Source organism: Equus asinus, chromosome 14 (assembly GCF_041296235.1).
Source record: "Equus asinus isolate D_3611 breed Donkey chromosome 14, EquAss-T2T_v2, whole genome shotgun sequence".
NCBI lineage: Eukaryota > Metazoa > Chordata > Mammalia > Perissodactyla > Equidae > Equus > Equus asinus.
In genome coordinates, this window is record NC_091803.1 from 43,627,042 (window position 1) to 43,649,337 (window position 22,296).

At 44.3% G+C, this 22,296-nt stretch overlaps 1 protein-coding gene across 39 annotated transcripts in view; it reads right to left on the minus strand.

The window, feature by feature from the left end:
* RBFOX1 (RNA binding fox-1 homolog 1) overlaps positions 1-22,296 on the minus strand; it is a 1,969,097-nt gene that overhangs the window by 344,766 nt on the left and 1,602,035 nt on the right. For 3 of the 39 annotated variants that reach the window (XM_070484979.1, XM_070484984.1, XM_070484975.1), the window contains exon 1: positions 17,860-18,106. The exons of 33 other annotated variants lie outside the window; for them this stretch is intronic. In XM_070484979.1, coding sequence (XP_070341080.1) covers positions 17,860-18,003 — 144 coding nt within the window. In that variant the 5' untranslated portion in view covers positions 18,004-18,106. Of the gene's footprint in view, positions 1-17,859; positions 18,118-22,296 lie in introns of those variants that run through there. 3 more of the 39 variants (XM_070484995.1, XM_070484983.1, XM_070484989.1) reach the window with 3 other exon arrangements.

Sequence of the window (22,296 nt, forward strand, 5' to 3'; positions counted from 1 at the left end):
CTCTCTTGTCCTTGGCTTCTTCTTATATTAATGCCTCTTCTCGGGGTGAAGTGGTGGTTCTTAACTCTTATTTTTGTTGCATGCCACACTGAGAATTTTGCCCTTATCCAAAAACACTGCATATAACTCACAAAATTTTCCATATCATTGCAGGTAGTTGACGGCCCCTCTGAAATCCACCTGTGGACCCATGAGGGGACTCTGAATCTCCATCAGATTTTAAAGTGTATAGTTAATATGTGCTGTGTTTTTTTTTTTTTATAAAGAAAAGGGATGAAAAGAGTTAGAATCCCTTGATTCAGGCTCCCAGGCACAGTTCAGATGACTGTTCCCAGATGGAATCACCCTGACACGCTCACCGGCACGTGACTTTGAGGACGGGTACCTGCCACTCAAAGGAATCTTGCCACAGCTTGGCAGGTGTGAGTTTTACAAGAAGGCAAGAAGGTCAAATAATTTGCGGACGTGCTAAGACATTCCATGTTGTCAAACGAGCCAGACACTAAGAAATCCAAACGCATCATTAGCCCTCTTAACCAATAATGAGCAATCCAAAGATAGGGCCTTCCTTTTCTGTGCTGAAGCTTTCCCCTCCAGCTTCCAGCAAGAGAACACACTATCAAACAAATGAGTGAGTGTTAGCCACGGTAGGACACCCATCAAACCCCATGCTGGCGGAGAATGGAGGTAGGAAATCTATACTTGTGTTTTCACAGACCCCGCAGTCTGGTCTTGCAGACGAGACAGAGATAGGAGAGACCCAGAGTGGGGCTGTGCCAGGCTGTGCAGCTGAGCACCTGAGACCACGAGCCAAGGGGCTGACCACCGCGAATGGTTTCTCCACGATGTCATGGGCAGGCAGCTGGTAGCAACAGAGAGCCTCTGACAGCTGGGCTTTTCAACTTCCCAGATTAGCAGTGTCCTTCTGGGACACTCTGAGGACATCAAAAGAGGAACCACCCTGAGTGACCTCATTTCCTTTCTGATCCTTACATTACAATCTATTTTTAAATATTTTTCAGCAAACCATATATACCATTTACTATTTGCCAGACACCTTCTAACTCCTTTATGTATTAACACATTTAATCTTCATAACAACTATAAGATAAGTCCTGCAATAATCCTTGTGTTACTGATAGGGAACCTGATTCACAGAGAGGTTAAGTAACTTGCCCAAGATCACACAGCTTGTGAGTGGTGACTCTGGTTCCAGAGTTAGGTTTGTATTCCACTGCTACACTCCCTCCAGGAGAGACATATTTTTAAAAAGTATTTTTTTCCTGGTCTCTAATCAACTAATAAAAATCAAACTTGTATTTTTTATTATAATAACAATGTAGTATGTCAGCTAAGAACTCAGATTCTGGAAACCGCTAAGCTTAGGTTCAGATCTGACTTCGACAATTCCTGGCTCTGTTGCTCTGGGCAAGTTACTTAACCTCTCTGAATACAATTCATTCTCTTATAAATTCGGGGGCAATAATACTTTCCTTATAGGGTTGTTGTGGAGAGCACTCTAAATAATGTAGCAATGCATTTGAAACATGCCTCGGGCTTGAGTCCACTTTTATGCAGGTGAGCTTTATTCACGGTGGTTATATTGTAGCATGACCATCTCGATTTACACGAATGCTGGGCATTTAAGTGACTACTTACTTACCACTGGTTGACCCCAAACATTCCAATTTCATGAATCAATAAATCCCCATATTTGCTTAAGCTAGTTTGAGTCAGTTTTCTTTCTCTTGCAACTAATAGATTCCAGATGAATTCAATAGCGTGATAAGAATGGCAGATACACACACACACAGATGCACAAAAGGAAGTCATAGGAAATACCTTTTGCTTATTTTTTTAACAGATGCTTTTATAGAACTTTCTAAGTGCCAACACCATTCTAAGTACTTCAAAGGCACTAACTCATTGAGTCTTTTAACAATGTCTTTGGTACGGGTACTGGTAATAGCCCCATTCTACAGATGAGAAAGCGTAACTCAGAAAGTTGACATCATTCGTGGCTAGTGAAGTGAAAAGGCTGGTAGCCAGAGACACGCCTGTCTGATTCGAAATCCTATTTCCTTTCCTCTGCATGCTTTGCATTACCAAGGATGTTGATGCATTTGCTAAGTAAGGAATCCTGGAAATCTACTAAGGGGTTGGCACCGACACTTAGGTGCCCACATCACAAACCTTGCCTCTAGGCTGAGACCCCTTCTATGTGAGTCCTAGGAAAAACTGAGTGGGTGGCAGACAAGAATTCCAAAATATCCTTCCAGAGAAATCCCACTGCTACAGAGCCAGGACAACACAGATTGCACAATCTCGCAACTATATTCAGATCCAGACAGAGAAACACTGACCTGAAATCAACCCACCGCAGTCCTCTTCTTTTTAAGTACCGTTTGGCAGAGAGAGCTATTGGTCCCTTCGATAAATGCTTATAAACTTATTGGGCGGGTTGGTTCTTAGGTGCTCGTTTTTCTGCACACCCACCTCTCGCAGAGCTGAACTCAACAAGTCAGCATTCCATAAAATATTGACTGTGTTCGTTTGCATCTCCCGCAACAATACTGAATAGAGCTCAGCGAGAAAATTCACAGATTCCAGAGTGGCCATTTGTTTGGGGATTACCACCCAGACCTCACTTCCTTGGAGACTCTGTAGCTGGCCTCAAAGATGAATGCTCCTTTTAGGACCAAAATAGAACAAAGGGACAAAAGGGAACTGAAGGATTTAAAATTAGGATAAAAAAAGAAAAAAGAAAAACCAAAAAATCTTGGCACTGGAGTGGCCTTCCTTAACCGCTTAAAACTTACCAATGATGCCCAACTTTTAGTGTGGTTTATCCCCATATGTTCCCACACTCCCACTGGGACCTAACATTTGCAGGCGCTATTTATCATTCTGGCTAGTGGTGTGCTCATCTGCCTACCTCGCTAAGCAGCCCTTGTTGTTATTTTTATAATTACTGGGAGTCTTTTTCATGTTGCACTCTGCCAGAACTCCGGCTCACCACACACCTGTTATATTCGGAACACATGGAGAGATGAGGGTGGGTCTGGCAGTGGAGGAAAGAGGAAGATGGCCTTCCTGCCCGCTATGAAAAGCAAAACTGAGAATAAAGAAGCAGACCAGAAGCCACTGAGAATCTTTTTTTTTTTTTTTAAAAAAGGCTGCATTCTGCACCAATTTGTTGTTTAACAAACACCCTCTACGTTCATGGGAGAGTTTGTTCATTAGGACAAATGCTGTACTATTTGTTTTTACCAATCTTAATTCATTTAGTCATCATAATGACCGCCAACAAATATCAGCATTCTCATTTTACAGTTGAGAAAACTGAAACAAAGAAAGGTGAAGTAACTTGCCAACAGGATGGCAAGTGGCAGATGTGAACCAAACCTAAAGTCGGGTACTCATGTGTGGAACTACTCTGCCACGCTGCATTCTAAGCAGCACCACTGTCATCACCAAAGACCATCATCACTAGCTCCACTACCACCACATCTCCACCACCATCACCACCACCACTGCTATCACCAGCACCTCCATCACCAGCACCAACACCTCCATCACCACCAGCACCTCTACCTTCACCACCAATGCAACCATAATCATCACCACCACCAGCACCAGCACCACCACTTCCACCATCAGTACCAGCACCAGTACCACCACCACCATCAGTACCAGCGTCAGCACCTCCACCTTCACCACCAACACAACCATCATCATCACCACCAGCACCAGCACCATCAGTACCAGCACCAGCATCGCAACTGCCATCAGTGCCAGCACCAGTACCACCAACACCATCAGTACCAGCATCAGCACCTCCACTTTCACCACCAATACAACCATCATTATCATCACCACCACCACCACCATCAGTACCAGCACCAGCACCTCCACCACCACCACCAAGAGTAAAAGCATTAATTGGCTCCTTCCACTTGCGAGGGCTGCGCTGGGTACTATATAAACAATCCCATGCCATGCTCATAACAACCTTATGTTGTGGATCCTGCTATTACCTCTACTTCACAAATGAGAAACTAAGCTTCAGAGAGTTAAGAGACATGTGCATGTAGCAGATCAGAGGTCCATAAAATTTGCAATGTTTCTAAGATACAGTACCAGGTTTGCCTGACACCAACGAGAATGCACTTAACTCTTGTGCTCCCTTGACCGGAGGCAAGTGTGAAGGCATTGCCCACTGGACATTTCATAAAACTGGCTCTGCACTTCTCACTCACCATGATAGAAGTCTGTTGCTAAGGTGGGAGAGATTGCCCCACCGAGCTGGGGTATAACTTTGTTTGTGGTAACTCTGTGACCAAACGGTGTGCCAGACCAACGACTGGCATTCTGAGCTCTTGGCCAAGTGACACCCAGGGAGCTTTGGCCTGAGATATAATGAGACCGGCCTGTCATTCTCTTCGGTGAAGCCCCATATACCATAGGTCAGTGCCTCCTGAGACGCTCCCATCCTCACCAAAGCCGTCAGGTGCCCCCTCCAGCGTGCTGCCTTTGTCCTCCTTTGGCTGAACACCAGCTTTGGTGGATGGAGAGGGGGTCACAAAGAATATCAGGCTTGTTTTTCAAAACTTTCACTGGTGTCCATCTCTTCTGTCAACTGCCAGGCCAAGCGACCAGCAATGTGCACCTGAATTATTGCCATGGCCTCCTATCTGAGCTCCTGATTTTGATCTTGTCCCCCTCTAATCTATTCTCCACAGAACAGCCAAACTGGTCTTTTAAAGGCTTAATGCTGTCATTTTTGCCCCCTGCTTAAAGCCCCTCAGGGTTATTTTTTTCCATTTTTATTCCTCTTGGAATAAAATCCACCCCTCGTATCAGTGCTTCCAAACCTCTGTGGTTTCTGGCCCCTGTCTGCCTCCTTTCCTGCCTCACACTGCACACCAGGCTCTCTAGCCTTTTCTCAGTCCCCAGAGATCACCCTGGTGTGGGGCAGCCATTACACGTACTCTCTGCCTCAGTATGAATGGTCTTCCCCACCACAATCCCCACCTCTCTGCCCACCTCCTACTTCACCTCAGCTTCAATGTCGCTTCCTCAGAAAGAGCTTCCTTCTCCCCTGAATGCAACCCCTACCATTTTCTGTGGACCCCTCTTCTTTTCTTGCAGAGCGCCTATCACAGCTTGCAACATAAATTTATGCTGTGATCACTGCTTATTACCTGCCTCCCCCACAAACTTCTAAGCTCCATGAAAGAAAATGAAGTTGGTTTCCTTGTCTAGGTATCCTCAGTGACGAACCCAATTTCTGAGGCAGAGCAGAGGCTAAATAAATATTTGTTGAACGAATGAGGGAGTGAATTAATTATTAACAAATTACTTAAGTGAGGGGATGAGGTCTGATTTAATCATCATGGATGTCACATACTTTGCTGTGGACGACTCGATGAGTCTTTCCTGAATAGATCAGGAAGTATGAGGAACATTCTACAACTGGCTCAAAACAGCATTTCTCTTCTCTGATAGTATCAGATAAACTCTCAAAAGTCTGTCTCATGTGTGAGCTGACAATGTCTTATGTAATATGTAATTGCTGGCTTGAATTAAAGACATCATTATTTTGGAGGCTTGCTCTTTTTCTGATATAAAAAGTGAAGGATTCATCCCTCATATTAACACATCATCTTCTTGGCATACTACATGATTAAGGAGGAAATGTGATTTTATTTTTTGGGGAAATTGATATTTTTCACAAAGCCAAGAAGAGCTATCAGAACCAAGGGATGTTTATTTGGGTGACTCACCAGCTTTGCCCAAATCCCAAGTGCTAATTGCATAATGGGGCTTTACAAAATGGCATAATATGGGTTCGGCTGGTTTCTCTGTTTTCGGTTTGAAAAATAGATTGTTTAATAACCCATCAAAGCTACATGTAAACCAAGTAAACAATAGAGCAGATGTTGACTGCTGTCTTGTGCCTCGTAGACATAATTAAAGACAATGAGACACTCTCGGATTCATAGAACAGAGGACAAATGCAAACACAGAAATCAGTACAATATAAATGTAAACCGCATTTGCTGGACACCTGCTTTCTTAGTCGAAAATGCTGTATCATATTTCCTGTGATGACAAATTTTTATAACGTTCTTTATTTACTGATATAAATAGGTACATTCTGTCTTTGACTTTTGAGGAAGACAAGACTGTAAAAGGCAGTCTTCTCATGTGAGTATTTGTTTCAATTCTGTGACTGCTGACATTTTTAATTTTCTCATGAGCATAAATGTTAATAAGAACCAGTTAGCCAAAACTTTCTCATTTAGAGAAGAAATTCAAGCCCTGGTTTGGGTGGGGGTCAGCTGGGGTTTTATTCATTTGTCTCCCCATGCATTTGTTTGTGCACTATTTAGGAATTCTACTAAATTGACATGTTTATTTCCTAAAAGCCTTACACATCCTTTTTGAAGTCAGGCACATTTCCTAAAGTCGAGATTTCACCTTACACGAAAATAACCCTGCTGGATAAAATATTTAAAGTATCATTCTAATTTTCTAAATATTCTTTTTTTTTCCCCCTCAAACTCCTACTCAGATTTCTTTTAGTTTTTTGTTCTCAGTTCTATTGGGGAAGAAATATAACCACACACAAAATGAAGTGCATGATATAATCAAGAGAACACAAGTGCCATCCAAAAAAACCCAGGGCTTTTCTCTGCCGATGTCTTGAAAGAGGAATTGAGGGTTCCCAATACACCATTTGATTATGCCATTTTTTCCCTTCCAATTAGGAAAAGCAAAGCTGAGGTTAAAATCAGCTTTCTATGGCTTACTAGACAGGAGAAAGTTTCCTCGATCTAGAATTCTCAATTTAGAAAATAAATATCCTCTCTCACTTTCAAAACAAAGCAGAATTCTTCTTCCGTGAATAATTGAAAAATTTTTTTGAAAGCTTCAAAAATCCTATTGTTTAAAGAGCACGTGATGATCCTATTGACTTACAGGGAACGGTGATGCTGCTTACAGTAGACTCGCCATCTCTCCTGTCTGTTGTTCTTGATGATACAGAAGGAAGGGGGATTCTAATTTGATCTGCATCTCTTTATGCTAATAAAATGGTGTCAGCCCATTTCCACAGACAGCACCATAAAGCATAAACACCAAATGGGAAACAAATAGGGCCGTGATGCCACCGTGAAGCAAACCAATCAAGCCTGAAATACCTAAGACAGATCGCATCCCCTCCTTCATTCATTCTTTATAGAAAGGCAATGAAAACGTCCCCAGGTGAATCTGATTATACACACAACCCACACACACACACACACACACACGCACACCCACATGCACGCACGCACACACGATCTCAGAAGCTCAGGAAGGTTGTAAAGCACTAAATTCTTTTGATTTATGAAGCAGCCTGCGCTGCATTGAACGAAACAGCATGGCAAGCCAGGACCCTGCTCCCAGAAATTCCTTTATTAACACGACCAGGCCCCGCAAGTGAACAAAAGCAGTGGTGCCGGGTATATAAATCATTAATACGGGGCCGGGAAGTGACTGCATTTCCTGTGTTCGTTGGAGAGCTCCTCAGCACAACGGGGATTTGGGGGTTGGAACTGGCTGCGGAGAAATGCACTCCATCATTTGGAGCGGACGATTTCCATCAGCCTCGCTCTCCTTCTCTCCTCTCGCCCTCCCCAAGTCCGACAGCCTCACTGTGTGTTGTAATTTATCCAACAACAACCATAATGTCTTAAAAATAAAGTCTCAAAAAGCCGCAAAGTTCAAAGATCTCCTGACTTGTTCCCTTTTGGACAAGTTTTTGCCTTTAAGAGAAAAGAGACGCGAAGACTCAGTTAAATGGAGCTGTTTTTCCATAACGATGGCCTAGCAGAGGCCTGGGTGAATCACGCAGAACCAGAGGCCTGAGCGGCCAGGTGGAGGCCAACCGGAGAATGTAGAATGACCTGGCTAAGCGTGGGTTCTGGGGTGAAACAGCCTAGTTTTCAATATCAGCTCTTCCACCTACCCACCTCACATCTGCATCTAAAAAACAAAGCAGTTCTTATCAACTCTCTGGAGGCCTTTTGTGGGGGGACTAAATGAGGTAATCCACGGAAAAGCGCTTAGTAGTGTGCTTGTTACCTAGCACTCCATAAAAGTTATTGATTATTTCATTATTTTAATTATTTTGTTATGATCATCATCACTGTTGAGAACAGCTGGATCCTCCAGTTACCTAAATTATCTTATAAGAGGCATCCCCTCCTGCTTACAGGGAGCCTCACCTTATGAATGGAACCAAAAGGAGACTAAAGAAAAAAGAAAAAGAAGAAAAAGAGAGTTCTCAAGGAGAATCCCGAGTCACACGTTCTAAATGGAGACCCCCAGTGGAAGGTTCCGCCATTGCACCATGAAGAAAAGAATTTCTTGACTCAACCCTTCCTATTTCAACTGCTCACTGCAAACACTTAAAAATAAAAAAAAAAAAGGAAGAAAGGAAGCAAGCAGAAAAGAAAATGGCATGGTTTTATACAGATGAATTGCATGGGAGAAACTGTCAGAGAGTTTAAGGAGAGACAATAGATAGATCCAAAGCAAAGTCATTTGCAGGAGGCACTTTTGTGTTTCCAGAGTTTCCAGGAGTGGCCCAGATGAAGAGTGATGTGAAACTAGCAGTCCCACATCTTGTTCTTTGGCTTCAGAATAAAGAGGACAAATGATCAGGCGGCAGTGGGACACAGACTCCCTCTCATAGGACAGATCCGGGGCCTGACAATGCACATGTCAGCGGACAGTCAGTCCATCGTGAAACTGGGGCATCTGCCCAGGCATCAGGGCCAAGTACACAGCCACTACCAAGCCCCAGAAGGGCTCCCCTGGACTCTCCCAGGTGGCCATCGGCACTTTATCGGGCATTCGCCGTATTAAAGCTTACGGGAATAAACTTCGACATGTACCCAAGTCCCCCGCATCACACAATAATGACATTCTGAATAGAAAGAAATGAAGCCCCTGCAGTGTGATTCTGTCAGCTTTTGAAAGTAAATAACTTTGCTACTGACAAGAGCAAGACAATTTTTATTTTCCCTCCTCCTGTCACAGAGCATTAATTGAGCTGTGCAGCCACATTACAATCCAACACCACCAGCAGGCCTGATAGTTGACAGGAGGAGGGAGCATGGACCCAGAACAGGTAGGAGGCTCCAAGGAACCTGCAAACAGACCCCCGAATTCCTTGTGTCTGTGTTCTTGGAAGGTGATGGGGGCCATATATCACATTGATTTGGGAGAAACGGAAAAGAAAAATTTATATTCAGCTTCAATAAACAGATGCTGCTTTTCCTTAACATAATCATTCATTCGTTTATTCTTTCATTTCTTTAACAAATGTCTTACTGTGTCCCAGGCACTGTGCTAAGTCTTTTCATCTGTATCGCATTTAATCTTACAAAGAACAGTATGAAATGGTTATTCTTATCCCTATTTTTCTGAAGAAGCAATTAGAGCCCCAAATCAAATAAAAGAACTTGCTCAATCCAGTTGGATGAGCTAACTGAATATAGGGTTGGGATTAAGCCTTCTGCTCATGACTTCTGTCCTATATACAACGCCAGAGATACCAATTTTTTTAAACTATGCTTTGGGGGCACCTGATACCAAGTGGTTCTAACGTGATGCAGGTTTCTCAGCCGAATTTCATAAGATCCTTGAGATGGAGAGTTAGATAATGCAAAATGTGGACCTCACCATTCATTCTGTTTCTGGATGCCAATAGTGCTCACTGTTAAGGAGAGACTCATCCGGGAGGACATCTCTCAGCTCTCACCATTGCATGAGAGCAGAGCTCGCCCCGTGCCTGGATTCAGGCAGAGAAACAGAAAGCAGAACTAGCGAAGAGAAGAGAGGGGATATGTGCTGTTGTTTCTGATAAGGGGAATCTAGTCCTCAAGGTGAATCCTGGGCAAACATCAAATGCCAAAACAGAAAAGGCTCATTAAGACTAAACCTTTTGTGCATGTACTCATCAGTACTGGGAAATCTGAGGCACGCAAATCCTATAGCTGCCTCTACTTTGTTCCACAGCTGCAAAGGAGAAAAAAAAAGTCATTACAACCCTGGGAACACACACTAACCTGAATGCTTGTCACTCTGGCTCCAATCCCTAATTTTGATTCTGTGGGTGTTTAAACACAACATACAGAAGAGGATCAAAACAGGGTGAGACTGCTCCTCACCCAGAGCCTGGTGGAGTGTTACAGACCACAGCACCCCCTCCCCAGCCCCATCATCTCACAGCCCTCGCACACAGCAGATGTTAAATATTTGGCTATTTTCCTTTACTGTGTATTCTGCCCTCGCAGAGGGCAGAAGAGGTGATACAGAGCAGATAACTAGAATCTTACTCTTTGCAAATTGGCTCAGGGGAGGAATGAGTGATTCCAGCCCAGACATGTAAGGGGATCCCTAGGAAACCCAATGGACCAAGCCAGTGTTAACCAAAGTGTGGTCCTACATTGATGGTTCACGAGATGGCACATGGATGTTCAATGTAATGCACCCTCCATGAGGGCAGGGCCTTTGCTTTGCTTATTGAGAAAATCTAGAAGAGCAGCTGACACCTAATAGGAGTCCAAGAATCATGAGATGAGTACATGAATGAATATGCAAATGAATAAATATTTCAGTGTATACTGGAAAAACGATCACAGCTGTGATTTGGTGGCATTTATTTGTGCATTTATTTTCGGTTTGGGAAAGTCTACTTTTAAGCTCAAAATATAGGTTAATTTTTAAAATATCAAGTACATATCAAATGTGTGGAAGAGTAGATTGGTACTAATTAGGAAGGCAAGGATTGAATACCTGAAATTTGAGAAACACTGGACCACATTTATTATTTTCAATGTAACAAGCCTACTGTGGAAGCACCTTGCTGAGATTTTGACAGAAGATACCAACGGGACTCTTGGTGCTCCACAATTAATGTCTTTCTTAGGACTTGCGTCAAAACCCTCTCTCCACCTCTGACCCCCAAACCAGTTTTCACATGTCCCATGGGTTTCTCCATAACTCAGAATGGTTTTCTCTCATTGTTCATGGGACATTCATTTCCCTCCTTTCTCCTTTCCACTCATCTCATTTCAATATGGCCCCAGAGGATAACACAAAGCCTATACTCTATCACGGAGACTAACTCTTGGCACGTGACCCACTTCCACCACGTACCTTCTCCCTATGCCTCTTGGCCTCATACACACTCTTCTGCAGACGAGGTGTAGGCACTTGTCCTTCCCGGTTCCTGGAACACCCTTCTTGACACTTCACATGCCTAATGCTCCCTTATCCTCCAGTCAGGAAAATCATGACCTCCTTCGGGAGACTCTCGCTGACCCACCCATCAGATAAAGCCCAACAACCAGCAACACTCACTTATTCTTATCCCATCACCTGCTTATTCCCTGCACAGCACTCTCCACAATCTGAAAATACCTCTTTGATCTACTTTCTTTTGCATCATCCATTCTTTTACTGGAATGTCAGCTCCATGGTGGCAGAGACCTTTCCTAACTGATTTGCTGCAATATTCTCAATGCACGGAAACAACATTTTGCATGGCCAAGTGAAAGAATGAATAAACGATTGAATGTGGAAACAGTGTTTTGTACAGCCAAATGAGAGAATGAATAAACGATTGAATGTGGAAACAATGTTTTGCACGGCCAGATGAAAGAATGAATAAGTGATAGAATGTGCCATCATATATATCTGTAAAAAGCAGTGGCAATCACTGCCTCCCTTTGCTTATAAGGTTCTAGAAAGTCCAAATGTACTCATTCATTCATTCATTTCTCAATTTTTTTAATTGAACAACTACTACGTATTACACTTTATTCTAGGCATTGTGGGTCGAGGTAACAAACAGAAGGGAGAAGTCTGTGCCTTCACATCACCTACAGTCTAACAGGTCAGAATGAGCACAGCAAAAGTGCTCTGTAAACTGTCTGCCGCTTAACACATACAAGAAAAGTAAATTAACAAGAGAGCAATCGGACGTGGGTTTCCAGGCAATAGAATGTAGTCATCATTTGCTCTTTTTCAGCCAGAACTCATCAGTCAGGACCACAATAAGCCAGGAAGATCAGAAACAGCAGGGAAATCCCTTTTCCCCAAACCCTTTCAGGAGCCAGAAAGTTCCAACCATGTAAGCTCTTTCTGAACCCTATAACAGGCTCAGGAATTGAATTTGGGGATCCTTCAGAAAGCTCCTTCTTGACAGTTTCCTCCTGCAGGGTCAGCCTGGAGGTTCGCTGCTCATTTCTCCAGCTCACTTCACCAGTCGGCATAGTTGAAGGGCCAGGGCCAGGGCCCTCCTGAGTTATTGTGCCTGAGAGCTGACCCTATTTGACACAGGCCCTCTCAACGGGGCCAGGCGAGGCATGCCACATCACACAGACAGCCACAGGCCAACGATCAGCCTGGCAAAGTTCTCTTGGGCAGCGCCCGGAAATAGGAAACTTTATTGATGAATGGAACTTTCTTTGCTTTTCTTAATTGAATTAAACAGCACCCTGGGACACCTCTCCTCGTCCATTAAAAAGGTCTCTGCAGATGGGGCAATTACGCCCACACTTTGTCAGCTCTGCCTCATTCACAGGATGACATCTCCTGCGCATCACCCAGCCCCTTAGGCACAGACGCACCAACCTGATTTTGTTTACAATGCTGCAATTTCTTTCTCTCCCAGAACACTATTATTTGCCTGACAAACTACACTGTTTTTACCCGGCCAATATGAATAAACAAGCATTATGTTTCCTCTTGGGGCAGAGAGCCTGGTTAAATGAATCAGAAAACCCTAAAAATGATTGTCTACCCTCAGTCCATCAGCTACTGGACAATTACTCAAGGGCCAGCTGTAAGGAAAACAGATGGTGTGTGAGCACTAATAACATGGGCTTTCTCCACTCAGGCAAAGGCAGAAACGGCCGGTTGTATGTTCTGACACGGAAACCGCCACGAAATGGCAGGCAGAACTGCCGAATGGCACAGGACTGGGTCTATGGACTAAGAGATGCTTACAAATTTCATGAGTGGATGTCGGATTAAATATTCTTAAGGCAGAGGCAACCCAAGGATCTCCACAGTCAATAACCCCCAAAAGATTCCTGAAATGGGAGAGACAGAGGGGTGAACTCCAGCGTACCTGAGATATGGGCCTTATCTGGCTAATAAGAACCCCACAATTCATGCCTTCTCCTCTTAATTGGAAAAAGCAGAGAAACCAGGAAGATTCGTTAATAAACCAATTTATGACATAGGATCTCTCTAGAAAGAGACAGAGGGACCTAGGTTCTATCGGATAGTCACCCAGGCCTGGAAATGTGCTCGTGACAGCCGCTTAAATTCCTTAAACAATTCCGACATGAAGATAATCTATCCTAATTCTTTTCTGCGTTATTGACACTATCGACTACCCCCAATCCACAGCATGATCTAATAAATCAACACGGGATTAAGCCAAGAAGAAAGAAGGTGATAAAATGCCATTTGGCCCCCTATAAATCATCAGACTGGGCAGCACAAGGTAAGTAACTGGAATGAGAATTGAAGTTTTTTACGCAGCCATAATTGTGATGGCCTACCTCACGTTTCCCAAATTTATAACCATGGCCGGTGTGTGGGGATGCTTCCCACCACACACACACAGCCTTCGTGTGAGAGCCTGTCTTCCGGGTGACCCCGCACTGAGAACCATTTTCTAATTAAAGACAGAAAGGGTTGATATGCAGGCTTCAGTTCAATTGCTTTCGATCCGAAGATGTCCACAGTGAGCAATGGCTTCATTTACCAGGAATTACCCTTTGTACAAACCACTTCACTATTTAAAACAAACCACATGGATCATCATTAAGTGGGAAAAATTACCAATCTTCGGATATTGACAGTGGCATGGCCCACTCTGGAGGCCCTTTTTCCTCCCCCATCTTTTAATGTGGATTGTAAGCATTTGACTTGTTTTTAAATTTAGGATGATAAAAAGGTTCTGAGGGAGTAGGGTTTGACAGATGAGAAGGTTTCTTAGAACAGGACTGGGAGACTGATGGTTTAGGAACAGGGAAAGCTAAGCTAATATGGTACTTCTCTGGCAGGGAAGTAGAACTCAGTGTGAAACAGCTCTGGGGGAATCTGACACGCAAAGTGCATCAGAAAACAAACCTCGTCTGCTCTGCCCGAAGCCTTGCCATCCCTTACCATGTGATGAAGGCTCTTGGGTGGGCTTCCTGTGAGTCAGGATGGGGATCAAACATCTCTCGATTTTGTGTTATGGATATGAGTGTGCTTTCCTATTTTTCTCTCTGTGGAAAACAAAACACAATCTCTTTTGACCTAGCTCACAGCAAACCCCCTAATTTGTAATTGGGATTCAGAATTTTCCCTCAAAGCCAGAATGTTTGAACAGGTAGCCACTTTGGAACTCTGGGCAGGCTCTGCATTGGGGAGATAGGAGTTGAAGCTCACTTGGGACAAGGTGATTCACCGTCGAAGAAGACACTGGATAAAGCCACTGCACTGTGTCAAGAACGGAGGCTGACGCAGGAACTTTGCCTGGACAGCAAGCTGGAAGCCAGCTGGGCCAATGCTCACCTGTCCCCTCCATCTGAGAATGTCCTATCGCCACAAGATATGTGCTAACTACTAGATACATATGGATGTGCGTATAGACACATGTCCATATATTGATGACACCACTGGATTCAATATCTAGATGCCAAAAGGACGATGCAACGTTATTCCATCCTGCAGTTCCAAACTGTAGTAACATTTCCGATGTTAAAAGAGAGGAGAAAGAGAAAGAAAAAGAAATGGTAACTGTAGCAAGATGTCTATCTAAAGTAGAGTTACTGGGAAATATAAATAAAGGAAACAGAATAAGTCTGACAATTTAAACACTGAAGTCACCTCTTCTTTGGCCTGAATAAATAAGTTCTTTGTGGCAAAAGGGTTGCATCGTTTTCACTTGGTCATTCGGAGTACACTCGGATGCTGAGGTATCCCAACTGATTTTCATTTTTAGGAGTTGGTTTAGGAACAAATCTGGGAGGGTTGAGAAGGAAAGGTTGGCTGTCAGGGATGAGGCAAAGAAAGCAAATGATGAAGTAATTTCCCTTAGACACTAGATGAGAATTAAGCACCATGTGAAACTTCATTCCAGGAAAATACCTGTCAGTGAGGACTCGTTAGCCCTTCAACAGAGTTTGTGCCTTTATAAAACAGAACGATGAAGGCTCCACAATAAGAGAGTTGTGTTTTAATTATTTTCTTATATAATTGGTGATCTGCATGATAAAGAATCCTCAACTATGTTTATGTCTAAATAATAATAAAATGTTTCCAATGAAGGTGTCATTTATCATAAATGTTGCCTAATTCACCATTTGACCAACTAACTCTGAGAGTACAGATTAACCCTCTGATCATCAAAATTAAATAGAGATACAGTAATAGCTACAGATTAATAGCAGATAGAAAATATGGTGGCAATGTTTCGACAGAAGACGTACGCATACATTGTATCGGTAAGCGGTTTGTGGAGATTGAAGTGAACTATTTCACACCCTTAATCAGCCAGTTGTCTGGACTGCTAACTAAAAGCAACGACATGAGAATTCCACACAAACTATCATGACAGCAATGGCTAGGAGAGACCTGAAGGTTTGGCTCCCCCACCCTGATAGGGAGACTTTAGGAAGGATGGGAGGTGTGGCTAGAAAACCTGCTTTGGAACAAGACAGGCAAAAATACATGTCTGTCTGTACTATACTCCAGGCATTTAGTGAAACTCAGAAAAATGCACACATGCACGCACACCCATGCACACACACCGCATTCTGACATTGTATCACAGCATCACCTTATAAATGCTTCCACTGAAAGCATTAGAAACCCTTTCAAGAAGGAAGCATCACTCCAAAGCGCATTTCAAAACCCACCTCCATCTATCTTCATATGGAAACACAATGCTGATTTAGTCACTTCTAAATATTTGTCATGGCTGCCAACATTCCCATTGAGCATCCCCTTTCCAGAGCAGGAGTGTTTTCACTCCTGGACGAGACTGTCTGGCAGATACTGAGAACCCCTGCCTTGATCCTATTCACTTGTCCTTTTCATGGCAAGAGCAACCTCTCACTCAGAGTCTCTGTCTTCTTTCCTAAGTTGTGTCTAAATGAGCAAACCAATTGAACAATCTAGAAGGAGGAAACATCAATTTATTAAGAAGGGAATAATGCACGGAGAAACTGTGAGAAGATGGACTCCCTATAGCACTCTACTTGTCAGGTAATGCTGTTCAAATGGATTCATAAATAACATGAAAGGATCAGGAGGCAAAGGATCAACTCATATTAATAATTTGATTAAATCCATCTGAGGCTTAGCATCTGTAGAAATGCTCATCAGGAGAGTCCTCTGGTAGGTAATTGGTGTAAAACACACTCACATGCACACATGGGCACTCACAGAAAAGGCACAGAAATGGTAGAAGCAGATGCATCATATAATATGTTACCAGTAGGCTATTGGGAAATGTTTCCTGGCACAATGTACTTAATGAGAAATGAAATCGAATAATATTTAAAAGGATGAACCAATTTGTCCCCCAGATATTAAAACAACAAAAAAGGCTCTTCTCAAAAAGACTTGCAACAGAAAATACGCCTGAGAGAGATTTTCTGGAGGCAACCAACTTGATAACAAATTACCCAAATGTTTGAAACAGAATCTTGACATTTTATGAACACGTATATTCCTGGAACACAGGTTGAAATTGAGGATCTTTGGAGAAGCAGGCCCGCTGAACACTCATAAGGGAAGTTTAGTCAACCCCAAGCACACACAGTTAACAAATGGTGTTCTTGAAGGGATTCCATCGAAAAACAAATAAAATGACTACAATCACTGTTAACTCTTCACGCAGCAGGAAGATGATCCTGGGAAGGGAGACATCGGCATGACAAAACCCTCCTAATGCTGCCAGTCACATCCACAGCCCCTGTCCAGTGAGAAAGAGCTAGGCTTGTCACCCCACAAGGAACCAACTTAAGCTGCCGCTCTACTAATAAAGAAGGAAAGAGAGACAGACAGAGTCCGAGGGAAATACCCAGAGAAAGACAGAAACACAATGAAACATTCTAAAATGTACACAGAATGGAATATAAACACAGAATCCCTCAGCAAGACCATTAAAAGGGAGTGGAGGAGAAAAAAAAAAAAAAAAAAAAAAAGCTTTTACACATGCCAACAAAGACAGCATCCCAAACCGCTTGCCTTCATCATAGCATCACCAGTGAGTTTGGAGGCAGATTCCGGGGCTGACACTCCAGAAACCCAAAGCCTCCGATCCCAAGCGGACTGAATATAGCACAACCCAGACAAACTTAAGAAAACAAAAATATGGAGCACACATACATATGTTTCCCCCCTCCCTATTAAAGCAGCCGAATTAAAACTCCACGCACCCAAATGCCTCCACAAAGATACAAACTCTTAGCATCAAAGGGGTCTTAGATCGCCACCAGACGCACTGACACGAGAAAAATGCAAGTAAGGAAGATGCAGTTTGCAATTTTTAACTCCCCGTATCCAAGCTCAGAATCAGGTGTTCGAAGTATTTACAGAAGTGCAAAAAACAGCTCGGCGCGAGGTGTCTGGGCTCCACAGAGAACCAGGGGCCCCGTTCCACCCCTCTGGTTCAAACGCACAAGCCCCCTCCCCAAGCCCCTCCGAGATATCAAAGCGCATCACGGCGAAGCGGGTACCGAGTCCTCGGAGCCCCGGGAAGCAGCCACCGAGGGAAGACGCGCGCCTTACCTGCTGTAAGTACATAAAAGTCAAGGCACACGAGAGCTGGGGACACATGCCCACGTTGGGGAGCGCCACGCAGGTGGCCCCCGTCAAAGGATGCTGCATCGTGTCTCTCTGGCTCCCGCCGAGCACGAGTGGGGACGCTCTCATGCAATCACGCCGCTCTTTGCCTGGTCGCTACAATTTTTTTTTTCTTTTTAATTTTGCTGATTATCTAAGTCAAAACCCGGTGGCTGTCTCTCTTCTTCCCTCTCTCTTTCTCTCTCTCCCTCCCCCCCCTGCCGCACCCCGCGCGTCCCTCCTCCCTCGCTTTCCTTCCCTCTGGGTTTGCTAGATCCAGGCGTTCATCTGCCTCCAACTAAGACACTTGAGAGGGCCGGAAAACTATTTTGTTTCCTTCCTGGCGGTATCGTTTCTCTGGTTTGTTGGGCCTGCTTTCTAATGCCCCTCAAAGTGGAAGGTACCCCCCTGCTCCACGCCCCCGGGAAGATGATAAGAACCTGCAAAGGCAACTTCTATGAAAGGTATAGGAGGTGGATGCCCTCCTGTAGACGCTGAGTGTGTGTGTGTGTGGGGGGGGGGGGGGGGGTGGTGGATAAAGCTAAGGGCGAGAGAGAGAGGGAGGGGAGAAAAGAGGAGAGAGAGAGAGAAAGAGAGAGAGAGAGAGAAAGAGAGAGAGAGAGAGAGAGAGAGAGAGAGAGAGGGAGATTTTGACTCACACTGAGGCTCACTCCGTTGGTGCTGATGCTGCGTGCATCCTCATTTGTCAAATGGGTCCAGGGGCAGGGTTGTTGTTTTTTTTTTTTCTCCCTCCCCTTTGCCTTTTTTTTTTTTTAAACGACTCACCAAAATTCAAATTGTGTCTGCTAAAAATCTCCGCGGGGCGGGTGAGGAGGCAAGCGAGCGCCCCACATCGCCAGCATCCAGGCGAGCTGGACAATTACTGCGATTGCCCAGCTGGGACCCGGAGTCTTAGATTTTGGTGGCGGCTTGTTTGCCTGACTCGTTGGCAAATAAACACAGAAAAGGGATTCCCCCTCGGAAGAGTGCTGAGACCACGCTAAGGGCTGGGAGCAGGGGGAGCTGAGACTGCGGAAGCCCGAGGCAGGGCGGTTTCTGGGGGCCCCCCACCCCTGGCAGGGCGGCCGGGGCGGCGATGCACCCCCCAGGCATGTGGGGCGCAGCTTTCGCTCCGCGCCTCGCCTTGGCTGGGCAGGCAGCCGCGAGCGCTCCAACCAGCCCCCCAGCCGCTGAATGGGAGAAACCGCCCTGGCTGGCGTGGAATTCAAGCCTGTTGGCCTAACTATAACGCCAGCCCCCGGTAAATGCAAGGGGGGGCTTCTCCCAGCCTAGCATCCCAGTCCTTTTCAAATTATAAATGTACAGGGTGGGGAAGTCCTTGTCTGATAAGAGATTACTCTGTGGGCTTCATGGGGAAAATTACAATGGTTTATTTATTTTATTCTTCTCTTGCCTGGCCAGTCCTCCTTAGCCAAATTAGCATTCTGTTCCTGCACAGGGGTTTCCCCCCTCCCCTTTATTTTATGAAGTAATAATTATTCATTAGTAGATTTCGTTAGTCTTTATGCAATAAAATAGGATGTGATCTGCAAATCAAAAGGAAATATTAAGACTCTAACATGTCCTTGGTCCCCACAGGAAAAAAAAAGCACATTCTTGGTAGCAGTAAAATCATGATCAGGAATAGTAGCTATATTTTGTGATATAGATTTTGACCCAGTGATTGGATTTTCTTTTTATTTTCAGAGCAAGAGGCTGTCTGAACAGCATCTTTTTTGGTTGTTGGGTTCCCTGTAAGAAAGCTTGCTGGGGGCCTGCCACTGGCCTGCAGGATGGAGCACACCCTGAGAGTGATGGGGGCACCCTCAGGAAGGGGCACTTAGGGCAGGGTTCGGAGACCGGCCACCAGGGACATCCCCTTGACCCCTCAAAGAGGCTCAGCCAAACGACAGCTTCTGAACTGAGCCATCAGCTCGCAAGGCACAACTCACTTTGCAGGCTAATCAAAACGCTTTCTGAAGAAAAGGAAATTAATTATTCCACAGCTCCATTTTTTTTTTGTTGTTCTGTTTTGAAACGCCATCAATAACTATAAAGTCTTCACTATGCCAAACATTAGGCCCCGATCAGGCTGTTTCTTTCTACTCATTTTACAAAACCAGCCCCCGCGACACCCTGGGACTCACGTATCCCATCAATTTAGAGGGAACACAGTAGCAAGTTTAACCCTAAGCAGAAGTTGATGTAGAAGAAGAGTAGAGAATGGGCTGGTATTTTATGCTGCTTGTTTGGTGAGGGGGTGGCAGTGGTTAGTCTGAAAAATCCTTGCTCTATGTTGTTTCACAAATCACTTTCATCAGACAAGGTCTGATTTACAAATAAACTGTTTCTCTCTTTTCTCACTTTCTGCTTGTCTTTTATTTATTTAGTTATTTCACTTTGCAATTCACAAAATGCACAAGAAAGCTGCTCCGCAAAACACATATGGAATAAAAGGTCAAACATTCTGCCTTTTCCATCCTTCCTCTCTCTCTTCCCATCCATTCCTTTTGCCTCAAGCAATTTGCTGTACTGACAGGGGTTTGTCCTGCTTTCCTTCATTTTTTTTCTTGCTGGCAGTGGGAAAGCCTGCAAATGCCCCAAGAAGAGGACAGAATTTTCCCTTCAGCTCATTTTCATAAGAAACACGATAAATAATACATGGCACTTTAATAAGACCTTATCTGAACGGTTTAATGAAAAACAAATACATTATGTAAGGAGCCAATAGCTGCTTTTGGCTGTGCTGAGCCGACACTGGTTTTCCGCTCCATGTTTTCCCCAAAGTTGAAAAGCCTCGGTGGTGATTGGATTCTTGTAGACCCATTTGACAATAACGACTCAGACATCCCCTTTAACTTAGGTCTTCACAGTCAGGCTCATTGGAAGTCTACACAGTGAAACCATGGAATCCAGACCTTCTAAATGCAGCTCAAGATTGCCTGGAGCCAGGCTGCATTCTCCGGACAACGAAGTTCAAACGACCCTGCACATGTGCAGACAAACACGATTACACACAGAGCCAAGTACACACCCCGCCAAAACGGCAACCGCATAAAGGCTGGGGTAGGACAGAACTGACAGTGGCTGGTCTCGAACAGTGCATCAGGAACAGAGCATCGGGAGACCCCAAATCACATGGTAATGCCATGTCTACAACCATTGCTCACACAATGACAAAACTCTGCCAGCCTTTTAAGCAGCATCTGGGGATGCTGAATTTGAATTCTATCTCAACAGAGACTGAGAAAGAGCCACCTTGATCCTACGAGCTCCCAAACGATTCTTCTACATCAATAAATGAGAGAAGTGGGGAAAGAAAACACTCTTTGCTTTCTCTATGCAGAATCCCTGGGCACCCAGTATTGCTTAGGTGTGTATATTGCAGGCACATTCAAGGGCCGCCCCCCCGCCTCCCAGCTACAAGGACCCTTCTTTGAATGGTTGTACGTACCCTGTAGGAAGCAGAGAGTGCCGGAAAACCAGCGATGAACAACGCCATCTTCAAACGCTACTTCCCTAGGCAGAAGGCAACTGCTCCCGTTTTAATTTGACCCACACAACAGTATTTGTAACTTTTTCCTTCCCTCAAATTTCCCAGCTATTTAAAAGAATAAAGGTTTTTTTTTTTCCTTTTCTCTCCTTGGTAATTCCTTATTAAAACTTTCTAAGGCTGTCAAAAAGGCAGACATTTCACTAAAGGAGATCTGGGATCTGCCATGCCTCACAGCAAGAAAAACTCCAGTTAGATAGAAGGAAGGACTTCTTGATCTTCAGTGTAATTACCCATACCGGGGTTAGCTCTGTGACAATGTCAAGGAGTGGCTTAGAAGTATGTTACTCTCACTTCCAAAATTTGATACGGGCAACTACACAATCTCAGCGTTCAGTAAAGTGAGAAAGAAAGTATTTGGAGAAAACTTGAGGATTTATCATCTCTATCACAAGCACTTGGAATCACCTACTTGTTCAAACACTGGAAGGAGAGCGAGTTAGTATTGATTACATTCCAGGCACTGCTCTGGTCCCTAAGGCTGTGTCAGCGGGGGAAGGAAGAGATCCCGAATGTCACAGAAGTTATATTCTGGGGGATGGGGGCAGCAGAAAATAAACAATAAAGATGAGAAGTGAGTAAATCGTACAGAACATAGAAAGTGATGAGAAAAAAAATAAAAGAACAGGATCGGGGATTCAGGACACCAGGGATAAAGAGGGTAGAGCAGGTTGCAGTAAATGCTGGATAAAAACTTTGCTTGCTCTGCAAATGCAGCTTCAGCTTCAAGAAAAGCCTCCTTGCACCCTCACCCCTTCCAATCCGATTACTACGTCCCAGATTTGTCTAACATATTAATTCTGGAGCTCCCTTGGGTCATCTACCGAGAG